The sequence below is a fragment of the Macrobrachium rosenbergii genome, chromosome 23, assembly GCF_040412425.1.
Source record: "Macrobrachium rosenbergii isolate ZJJX-2024 chromosome 23, ASM4041242v1, whole genome shotgun sequence".
NCBI classification, from domain to species: Eukaryota; Metazoa; Arthropoda; class Malacostraca; order Decapoda; family Palaemonidae; genus Macrobrachium; species Macrobrachium rosenbergii.
The window spans coordinates 30429510-30442009 of record NC_089763.1 but is presented as its reverse complement, the minus strand read 5'-3'; the positions used below and the strand labels follow the sequence as shown (position 1 = coordinate 30442009).

Genomic DNA, 12500 nt, shown 5'->3' with positions numbered 1-12500 from the left:
AAGTGGATAATCAGTCGCTGGAAAAAAAAAAAAATTGCGTCGTACTTGGCTCATTCACCTGACAGGTTAATGAGCGTTCAACGAACGTTCCTGTTCAAGCGCAATGAGACGGAAAATTGCCACTAAATGGTTCTCTAATTCAGCTACAATTTTTTTTTAACTTCAACTTTTAAAAATATACAGAATTTTTTTTTTAAGAACGCCTGGTTATTATCCTGTCTTACTTTCTGCTTCCTTTTTTTCTCGTCTCTTGCACGTGCGTCCTTCTTGTAATCTTCTTTCCATAATCCTCCTTCGCCTTCTCCTATCTCCTCTCCATCCTCTTCCTCCACCTCCTCGCCCTTTCTCCTTACTTTCCTCTCCGCCTTCTCCAACATCTCCTCAACCTTCGCCTCCTGCCGGACCATTCTTCTCCCTTGTGTCAACACCTCCTCCCTTTGTGTACTCGGGGATGTTGCGCCGACAGATATCACAGTCGGTCAGTTAATCTGTTTGTTGTCCTTGCTTCCCCCGATACCTTTCTTTTTGATTGTCGTCGCTTTCTTTTTTTTGATCGCCGTCGCTTTCTTTTTCTTTTACCATCGGTGCTTTCTTTTTCTGTACGATCTCGCTTTCTTTTTCTTCCTCATCGTCGCTTTCTTTTACTTAACCAACATAGTTTTCTTTTGCTTTCTTTTTTCTTTACCATCGTTGCTTTCTTTTTCTTTATCATGGTGGCTTGTTTTTCCTTACCACCGTTGCTTTCTTTTGCTTTACTATCTTTGCTTTCTTTTTCTTTACCACCGTTGCTTTCTTTTACTTTACCAGCGTTGCTTTCTTTTTCTGTACCATCGCCGCTTTCTTTTCTTGATCTTCGTTGCTTTCTTTTTTTTTACCATAGTTGCTTTCTTTTTCTTTATCGCCGTTGCTTTCTTTTTCTGGTTGCATTTTTCTTTCGAGAAACAGATGATTTTGAGGAAATTGAGCCACGGTAAGAATGATTCGGGTTTTCTTATTTCCTGAGTCTCCTTATACACCATCAACTGCTTTTGTCTCGGTGTATATATACATACTGCGAAACACGCACGATATACATATATATACATATACATATATTATATAAATACACATATATATATACATATATATATATACATACATATATATATATATATACATAAGTGGGTATGTATGTATGTATGTATGTATGTATTTATGCATGTGTATGCGTATGTATATATGGACCTATGTATAGAGGAAGTGTCCACAGAACGACGACGAACTGCAATGCAAATGAATAACTTGAATATCCTGTTGAAAAATTGGTAATTGCACGAACATCGAAATAAGATTAATGACACCTTGGAGAGAGAGAGAGAGAGAGAGAGAGAGAGAGAGAGAGAGAGAGAGAGAGAGAGAGAGAGAGAGAATACTTCTGCGGTTCTGAATGGAACGAAAGATCCTTTAGGATTGCGCTCCTTCGAAGGATCAATCCTTTCTTCCCTTTCAACGAGAATCTCGGTCTCGCCCTCCTTTTGCAAATGGCATTAGTGTATAGACGTGGACAAATGATCGTTCTTGAAGATATACAGTATATTTATATATATATATATATATATATATATATATATATATATATATATATATATATATATATATATATACACACATATATATATATATATATATATATATATATATATATATATATATATATATATATATATATATATATAATTTTATTTATTATATACAGACTGTGGTGCACGGAGAAAAACAGAGATAGAGAAACTGGTCCAATGAATATATTACCTAATTCTTCCCGTCCAAATGTACCCTACTGATATGGGCATCATATTTAGGTCTTCTAAAAGATGGGCATTATATTCAGGTCTTCTAAAAGAGTCTTTCAGGGTCAAGTTCGACCTTTCCCAGTTTTTCCAGTATCATTGATATTTTATGCCCTAATTCAAGTTCCGCCAATTCAAGTCTTGGTTCGTCAAATTTTTATCCATACTTATGTGTTTAGAGAGAAATAGAAACACATCGTCCACACAGGGTATTTAATCAACGCGTTTATCATTATTGCTCATGTTAACCGTTTTATATGAAAGAAAATGATGCCATTCACAGAAGGTAAAATCTATTATTATTATTATTAGTTTATTATTATTATTATTATTATTATTATTATTATTATTATTATTATTATTATTATTATTATTATTATTATTTTATTATTTGGTCTATCGCAGTCATCCTATTCGACTGGGTGGTTTTTATTGTGTGGGGTTCCGGGTTGCATCCTGCCTCCTTAGGAGTCCATCACATTTCTCACTATTATTATTATTATTACTATTATTATTATTATTATTATTATTATTATTATTATTATTATTATTATTATTATTATTATTATGTTCCTGGTAAAACCACAATTTTTTCAACTAAGTTAACTTATTATTTTTCAGAGAGATTAGCAAACAATATACGCGTCTATTGGGAACAAAATCAGAAATAAGAAGCAAAGTGCAAATAAAGGGTGAATTTATCAAGTTAAACAACGGAAAGCAACCAAAAACCGCGTATTCGTTCAAAGAAAAGCTGCGCATTCGTACAGGAAGATAGCAGTAAGGCCCAAACGAAAAACAAAACAAAAAGCCCTACTAAAAACAATTCAAGAACACAAGTTCAAAGAGACTTCGTGAAGACAAACAAATTAGAAAATCGTTATCTACCAAACGCAGAGAACTTGATAACCACAATTTGTCTGAGCAAACACATTGGTCAGACATCCTGTTCAAAACTCCCCTGTGTATATTGACCGCGACGACTCAGTGGTTCATCTATAATGCAAGTGGACTAAATAAACATTCTCATATGCAAATGAAATTCGACTAACAGAAATTCGGTTGTGGTTTGGAAACTTACTGAAAATGCATTCAATAAGTAGGAATACGTATGAGATATTGAAATGGTCTTTAGAAAATATATAAGGTAAAATAAGATGCAGATGATGAGTGACTAAGAGATTCAGTTAAATAAACAAAACATGATTAAGACAAGAACTGTTAAATAATAAACATGTAAAAGACAAGAAATTCAGTAATAAACATGTAAAAGTCAAGAAACTAAATAATAAACACGAATAAAACAAGAAATCAAATAATAAACATGTAAAAGAAAAGAAATTAAATAATAAACACGTATAAGAGAAGAAACTAAATAATAAACACGTAAAAGAAAAGGGATTAGATAATTAACACGCACAAAACAAGCAATTAAATAATAAACACGTATAAGACCGGAAATAAAAAAAAATAAACACGTATAAAACGAGAAATTAGACAATAAACATGCATAAGATGAGAAACACAACCTACTGCACCAAAATCAAGTATACGAAACATTCTGGAAAATGAGGAAGTGGACACAAACGTGAACGAAACATTTGGAATCCCTTGACAAATCGCCCGATGATAAAGATGCAGGGGCTAAGAAGATTCACGAAACTATTCGCTTATTTTGAGTCTCTTATTTTCCTTCTCGTGCATGAGATCTTGTACTAACGGGCAACGTGACTCAGGGCTTCCTAGTTACCTGTATCAAACAAAGGAAACCACAAGCATTAAACTGAATATGAATATATATATATATATATATATATATATATATATATATATATATATATATATATATATATATATATATCTATATATATATATATATATATATATGTATAGTATATATATATATATATATATATATATATATATATATATATATATATATATATATATATATATATATTTTTTTTTTTTTTTTTTTACTGAACGTCAGGCACAGCGTTCTGGGAAGACTTTAATGGTCTTATCCTTCGAAGGCACTTTCAGGAGGTAGGACGGAGACGAGGATTCTCTCTCTCTCTCTCTCTCTCTCTCTCATTGTATGTTAGGAATGAGGCTCTCTTTCTTCGTATGTGGATTTCTCCTACTCTTTCTCTCTCTTTGGATGTCATGATTTGAGTCTCTCTCTCTCTCTCTCTCTCTCTCTCTCTTCTCTCTCTCTCTCTCTCTGTATATTAAGAATGAGACTCTCTCTCTCCGTATGTGGATCTTTCTTTCTCTTTCTCTCTCTTTGGATGTCATGACTTGAGGCTCTCTCTCTCTCTCTCACTGTATGTTAGGAATGAGACTCTCTCTCTTCATATGTGGATCTCTCTTTCTCTTTCTCTCTCTTTGGATGTCATGATTTAAGTCTCTCTCTCTCTCTCTTCGTATGTGGAACTCTCCCTCTCTTTCTCAGACCCCCAGGATGTCCTGATATTCTCTCTCTCTCTCTCTTTCTCTTTTTCAGTCCCCCTGGATGTACAGACCTCTCTCTCTCTCTCTCTCTCTCTCTCTCTTTGAATGTGGAGCTCTCTTTCGCCTTCTCAGTCCCCCCTGGATGTCCCGATATTCTCTCTCTCTCTCTCTCTCTCTCTCGTTATCCATTCCCTTTTCAGAATTCCACCTGTCCGTGCGTGCGTCATTCACCCTGTCACATTTTCCATCCCGTTGATGGCATGGTTTCTCCTCTCCCGAGTGGTTACTCAAGAAGAAGGATATTATTCATGTCAAAATGACAGAAATGATTTCATTTCACTGTGATGAAAGATGTGCCAAGACTGAAAATGTTAAGGTGTCTCACTGGGACGTAACGCCTTTGTGATTGCATGGGACGTTCCTCAAGGCATAATGGAGATTTTGTGATTATTATTATTATTATTATTATTATTATTATTATTATTATTATTATTATTATTATTATTATTATTATGATTATTATTGAGAAATGAAGTCATGTATGGTATATCGAATGTATTTGCAATGAAATTGAACAGAGAGCTTTCGGGAATCCGTTCGATACCCATTTTCAATTCCCGAAAGTTCTCTGTTTAGATTTATTTGTAAATATATTTGTACCCATACATAACTGTGGTGTTGCTTCTCCATTTCAAGACTCGTTCTACTGTGATTATTTTTTTAAAATTATTATTATTATTATTATTATTATTATTATTATTATTATTAATTCCTCCCGATGTTCTTTTAATTTCACGTGTGCTCATTCTACAATCAGTTTGTACAATCAGTTTGTATAGATTTTCTAATGCTTTTCATGTTTACTGCATTCGACCAGTCACTCACCGATGTTCGTCATCCTCTGGAGGAGAAAATAGTCTCAAAATTCTGTAGTTTTTCATAAGAAGAATTTACTGAACAGTTTGCATTAACCCAAATAGTAATTGAAATGTGGCGTTAATTTACCGTAGAGTTTTTATCATTCTGGCGGAGTGTCGTTGATACTGTTCTAGGCTTCGTTTCGCAAAAGGTCTACTGGGCGTCTCCAAGCCGAAAGACGAGAATCGACTGTCTATCGTAGCGAGTTTTGCTCGGTATATACGACATGGTCGACTGGGTGTCGATTATTATTATTATTATTATTATTATTATTATTATTATTATTATTATTATTATTATAACAGTAATGATAAAACTTGCTGCTGAGGGTTAAACTAGAATTTTTTTGTTGTTATATTTTTTAAAAATTCTAACCAAATCAAGATATATATCATTTATGATATATGATAAAAAAAAAACAAGCACGGATGATTAGCATAATAATTAATAAAAAACCAAAATCAAAATAATCTAAAACCAAACTTTACCGGAAAACCAACTGATAAGAAAAAAAAATATGTTCCGTTGATGAGAATGACGCCATTAAATTTAAACCCCTTACAATCTTACGAGCATAACACATTTTCACAGCTACACAGTTCCGCAGACAAATGTAAATAAAAGACTCCAGACGGTAGGAACTGTGACACCGTGAGACCTCGCAACGGAATGTGAATGCTGGAGAGATGCGAAGCAAGCTTTGGGTTGTCATAAGATTCCCACTAAAATAAAAACTTGGAGACACCGGACAGCTTGTCATCTTCTGACTCGAATAAAACAAAATCAACACTGTTGGAACATGGGAAAACACAAATGTATGACACACACATATATATATAAACACACACACACACACACACACACACACACACATATATATATATATATATATATATATATATATATATATATATATATATATATATATATATATATATATATATATATGTAGTGTTTATATAAACCTTAAAAGAGGAAACTGTCTTTGAGCAACATTACATATCAATATCTGTCGAATAATGTGAAAAATTGGTTTACAGTTACAATAAATATTGTGTAAAATGATTAAAAAACTACTAAATAACAGTTACCCTCATGCTTTGAATTACAGCACCGACGCATAGTAAGAAATCACCTAAGCAATAATATCATTGCTTAGCTTGATATACTACAATAAAAAGATGCACGGAAAACTCAGTGAAATATAACAAATCAAAAAAATATAAATAAAGTAGTAGATATTCTGAATTATTTTCTGGCATTCACGTATAAAACAATAATTTGAAAATTCGTTGACCTCCCCACCCAAAAAAAAAAACAATCCAATTTACTTACCTATGTAATCGAGGTCAGGTTGGGTCATCTTGGGGACACGGGAGGTCCAAGGCTGGACTGAAATGGCCTCTAGACCCTCTCCTTCAGCGACCTTTTCTGCAAAGGTCAAAAAAGGTCACGGATTAAAATGGCTGCCGATGGTCCGTGAATGCATAAGCAGTACATCGATTGGCATACTGAAATATTCAGAGGAATGTTACGGGAAAAAAAAGATACTTATCAGTAAATGTCAAAACAAATATTTCTCTCTCTCTCTCTCTCTCTCTCTCTCTCTCTCTCACGAAAAACACATTAAAATAAATCAAGTTGTTTGTGTGTGTATATATGCGACAAGAATTCTCAGGCACGTTTTCTCACACCCAAAACAAACACTCCAATGAAATTGTGCATACACACCTATACATATCATACACAACACACATATATATGTATTACATACATATTTATATATATGTATATATATAAAATATGTATATACTGTATATATATATATATATATATATATATATATATATATATATATATATATACATGCCAACAACATCAATGAATAATCCCAATTCAAACCTATACATGAAATCAGGTGGACTTCTGCTACAGAATAATCCCAACACATCACCATCAAGCCAAGATAGACCAAGAATATCTAATCATCTAATTAGTGATATGTTGAAGTTGTACGAGAACGAGCCAGAACGACGACCCAGCTAATTATGGGGAGGGGAGGAGGTGGGGGGGAGTTGTCTGGATGGATTTTGGGAGGGGGAGGGGGAGGGTGGGAGAGGGATGCCTGCTGGCAAGAAGGTAGAGATGAAATCACCCAATTTCCATTGTAGTACGAGAATCTAATTGGGGGGAACTCGCTCACGGCAAGTTAGAGATAGGATTTAATGATCTTATTGAGTTTATTTACTACTTTACTACTGATTACCTTTCTGGAATGGAATGATTCAGAAGTGGTATTTGATTAGGAGCAAATTACATATTTTTATTGTTGCATTATAATTACTGGATTTATGATAACACTAATACAAGTTTATTCAATAAGCCTACGTAAGAGTGCTTGATATTCAAGGATAACAAAAATTATGAATGAGAAAACTATGATTCCTGGATTTATGATGATGTCAATACACGTTTATTCAAAGACCTATATAAGAAGGCTTGATACCTAAGGATTAAGGAATAATGATTGAATGAATGAGAAAAAGGTATTAAAATGGATCTCTAACACTTCAGGGGGTTCTTACGGATATTTCCAAAATATATGGACTGCAAAGCAGTAAAGAAATACAGATTACAGTTACCACTGAAAGTAAATACGATTGTGATCTGTTGCCTACAGGCCTTGAAAATTTCATTTCATCTTCACTGAAGTGTTTCTGAACCTTTTCTTTAATTTCTTTCAATTAAGACTTTTCATATTGACACGGTACAGTTGCCAAATATTTCCAGATGAATGACCAGCGTTACTATAGATTTCTGACTATGAACTAAGCTACTTATTGTGTTTCTGGTAACGTTGTAAGCCACATCTTTAGTTTACTATGTTTTAGAATATTTTTCAAATAAAAAATTGAAGAAAAAATTCATTTCCACATCTTTGGTTTACTTTATTTTTGGATATTTTTTAAATAAAAATTAAAAATTTTCATTTCCATATCTTTTGTTAACTATATTTTTAAAAATATTTTTCAAACAAAAATTAAAAAAAAAAACTTCACATCTTTTGTTTACAATTTTTTTTAATACATACATACAAACATACAAACATATATATTGTATATATATATATATATATATATATATATATATATATATATATATATATATATATATATATATATATTATGTGTGTGTGTGTGTGTGTGTGTGTGTTGTGTGTGTGTGTGTGTGTGTGTAAAGTTGTTCCCAGGGCTAGATAACAAGTCTTAATATAGTTTTATCAGTGCACCATTGTTGAACCACAGAAGAAATGTATGATTTCACGTTATGTTTTATCATGCACTGATTACTTCATGTTCCATTCACATATGTAAAAGTCTAAAAATAGAATGGGATAAGTGAGAATACTATATCATATTGTTACAAACAATGTAGTTTGGATATTTTGGGGAAAATGTGAATTACAGCCCCTTTCAAAATGAAACAACTCTTTCTATAAAAACGGGTTATTAAAATGAGCAACAGATTTAGACGTAAAATAGTGTATAGAATTAAAATTAAAAAATCATTTCATTGAATACTTTTCCATTGAATAGAAAAATTTTATGTATGTGTTATTTTCAACATCAACAATAAAAATGGCTGTATTATCAGAAATCACAATAATCCCGGAATTTCTTTCATTTACCCGGAAGTTTTGGTACAGGCTCTTGGATATAGATTGGATACAGAACTTAGGTCAAAGGCCAAGCGCTTGGACCTATGAGGTCATTCAGCGCCGAAACGGAAATTGACAGTAAAAGGCTTGAAAGGTGTAACAGCAGGAAAACCTCAAAGTAGGTGCACTGTGAATCAATTGTTAGGAGAGGGTGGAAAGTAAGATGGAAGAAAGAGAATATGGAAAGAGGTACAGTAAAAGGAACGAAATCTTCAGAGGTAATAAGGTGATATTTCACTGTACCTCGCTTGTGCTATCTTTCTGATAAAATCAACCTCGCAAAATTACTGATATAATGACTTTGGTATGTACCCAATCTGCAAATGTTTGAAGCATAAATGGAAAATTTTTATCTGAAAAAAAATTAGTAAATATAGTAAACTAATCATGTTTGTCTACGGCCATTTGTATCCGAAATAAAGCTTTTGAATTTGAAAGCTGTGGTTTACAAGGTAACCAGAAGCACAGCAGTAGCTTGAGTTCTTAGCCAGAGATATATAGCAATGGTGGCGATTATTCATTTTGATATATTTGGCAAATACCGGGTCAATCTGAAAAGTTTTCATTTTCGAGTTCTAAAGAAAGACATGCTAGAAAATACAATGCTTTGATATGCTCAAGAGAATATATATATATATATATATATATATATATATATATATATATATATATATATATATATATATATATATATATATATATATATACATACATACATACGCATATTTATATATAAACATTATACATTCTTATATTGGCAATTGTGATAAGGGTTTTGGCCAGGTGAGGGGAGGGGGGCGTAAGGGTTTCCCGGTGGTAGGTGGGGTGTCACATATAACAAAAAAACAAACACCACTGTTACGATGAAAAAAACAAAATCCCCTCCGCCTCTCCTCTCTCTCTCTCTCTCTCTCTCTCTCTGAGACACTAAGCATCATGACTTTATTGACGGAAGAGCCGCTAAAGTATCTAGAATCCCAAGAAGCGGCCCAAAATCACGGCCTCGGATAATTCGACAAACACAACAGGATGAAAAAAAAAAAGACGGAGAAAATCATAAGTCTTCGTATAAAAATATTTTCCAGCATTAGCGAAATGGACAGGCGATCTCCGTATTGGCAAACGTACAAACACACAAACAATGGATACACAGTAAAAGTTCGTTTGCAGCGAATTCCAGGGGACTGCCGTCTGCAGTTCGTTATAGGCATCATTCGTTATAAAAGGATGGTACTTGAAATGATTGGATGACCTCCAATGTTTTGATACAGAATGAAATCTTGACGATAAAGTATCGATCCTTCTAAGTGGATCGAGATTTCTAATACAGTTCATTGAATGTCATCGTCAGCTTAAGAATTGGATGTGTATTTTGATGTTTATAACAAAATTAAAGTTATGTCTGTAGTTTTTCTTTATTTGAAACATTTAAATGTGATTAAGTCGATACACAATGTACACAGTGTCCGGGGTAAGTGTAATATGTGTACATGTGAATTCTGTCTTTCATTTCAATATTTTCCAGTAATAATAAAACCTAAAGTGTTCTTGTGTGTATATTTACACACACACACACACACACGTGCAACGACCAGTATAAAAAAGGCTGACCCATGAATATGGTTACTGTTGACATTCCAGTCATATTTCTTTTGTTTTTATTTGTTAACTTTTTTTTCGTAATATTGAATATAACCTCTTCCTTTCCACTTGGTACTCTTACTTCTTCAAAGAAGTAATTTACAAATGCAAGTCGGAGCGACTATTTTATTTTTTATTTTACTTGTTTCTTTTTAAACTATTTTTCTTTGAGAAGTCTATACATGTATAAATATGCATATATGTGTATATAATAAATATATACATATATATATATATAGATTTTTATAGGAAAATTTTAAAAATACACACACACGTATATACATACATACATGCACGCATACACACACACACACACACACACATATATATATATATATATATATATATATATATATATATATATATATATATATATATATATATATATATATATATATGTGTGTGTGTGTATCAGCACTTGTGTCCGCCCTCAGATCTTAAAAACTACTGAGGCTAGAGGGCTGCAAATTGGTATATTGATCATTCACCCTCCAATCATCAAACATACCCAATTGCAGCCCTCTAGCCTCAGTAGTTTTAGTCGTATTTAAGGTTAAAGTTAGCCATGATCGTACTTCTGGCAGACCTATAGGTACCAACAACAGAGCTGAAAGTTTCATGGGCCGTGGCCGAGGCCACCACCGGACAGAAAACACGATTCCGCCGAAGAAACGTCAATTCCACATCTCGTCTATTCAACACTTCACGTCATCCATTCAGTTACTTATCATTCAATTGCAGCCTATTCTCTCTCTCTCTCTCTCCTCTCAATCTCCACGAGAGAGTTGAGTCGCAATCTTCTCCTCATCCTCCATTTCTCCTCAACACAATCATCGCATTAGACGGTTCGCAGGTTGTAGGGGGTGGGGGCGGGTTGAGAAATAAAACTTAGTTACGACAGAGAGACTTTCCTGGAGAAACTAGATCACGTAGGTCTGATAATATGTCCTTGAAGGGAAAGAGAATCTGGAATTTTGAGGAGGAGGAGGAGAGAGGAGGAGGAGGAGGAGGAGGAGGAGGAGGAGGAGGAGGAGGAGGAGGAATAGAAGAAGAAGAAGCGTAGGAGGAGGAGGAAGAGGAGAAGAAGCAGAGGAGGAGGAGGAGGAGGAGGAGGAGGAGGAGGAGGAGGAGGAGGAGGAGGAGGAGGAGGAGGAGGGAGGAGGGAGAGTAAGAGGAGGAGGAGGAGGAGGACGAGGAGGAGGAAGAAGAAGAAGTGTAGGAGAATGAGGAGGAGGAGGAGGAAGAAGAGGAGGTGTAGGAGAAAGATGATGGGTAGGAAAATATGTTAGAGAATGAAGATTAAGAAGAGGAACGATGAGAGAAAGTGGAGATTAGAAGCGAAGAGGGAGAGAAACAGGAAAAACCAAGATTGAAGCGGAACGAGAAGAAAGAGAAGGGGAGGAAGGAAGGAAGAAGAAGAGAAAGATGGCGCATAACGATGGCTATTCTTAGCATACAAGGGGGCACAGATTTTACTATTCTTAGATCGAGGTAAACAATTACATGTTAGGCAAGAGTAATAGATTCCCTTCTAGTTGTGGTAAAAGACTGAACATAACTTAATTTAATTACGTTATTGAGAATATACCGTAAGATACAGGTAACTGTCACCTGACGATAAGGAATGCCAATTATTATTCGAGTATTCTGGAGCGAAAGCACATTGTAAAAAGTAAGAGCATTACGATTTGTTTTTTGTGATCTCTATTGCTGACTCTCTTTACACATACACATAGTATATACATATACATAATTAGATAGATACATAGATAGATAGATAGACAGACATCAATGTCTGATCCTCCTCACATAAAAAAAAAGTGAAAAGAGAACAGCAAAGAAAGAAGATAGTTTCCTCATCCGAGCAATCAGAAACGGAAAATAAATCCTTCCTGGCGATGTCCGATACAATTTCAGATTAAATTGAATCAATACAACCG

At 33.9% G+C, this 12500-nt stretch overlaps 1 protein-coding gene across 1 annotated transcript in view; it reads right to left on the bottom strand.

Annotated features, from left to right (window-relative positions):
- Positions 1-12500, bottom strand: part of bma (SCY1-like protein bma) — a 439254-nt gene that overhangs the window by 89709 nt on the left and 337045 nt on the right. Inside the window, exon 9 of the mRNA XM_067125029.1 lies at positions 6537-6632. Within this exon, the coding sequence (XP_066981130.1) occupies positions 6537-6632 (96 nt within the window). The remainder of the gene's footprint in view (positions 1-6536; positions 6633-12500) is intronic.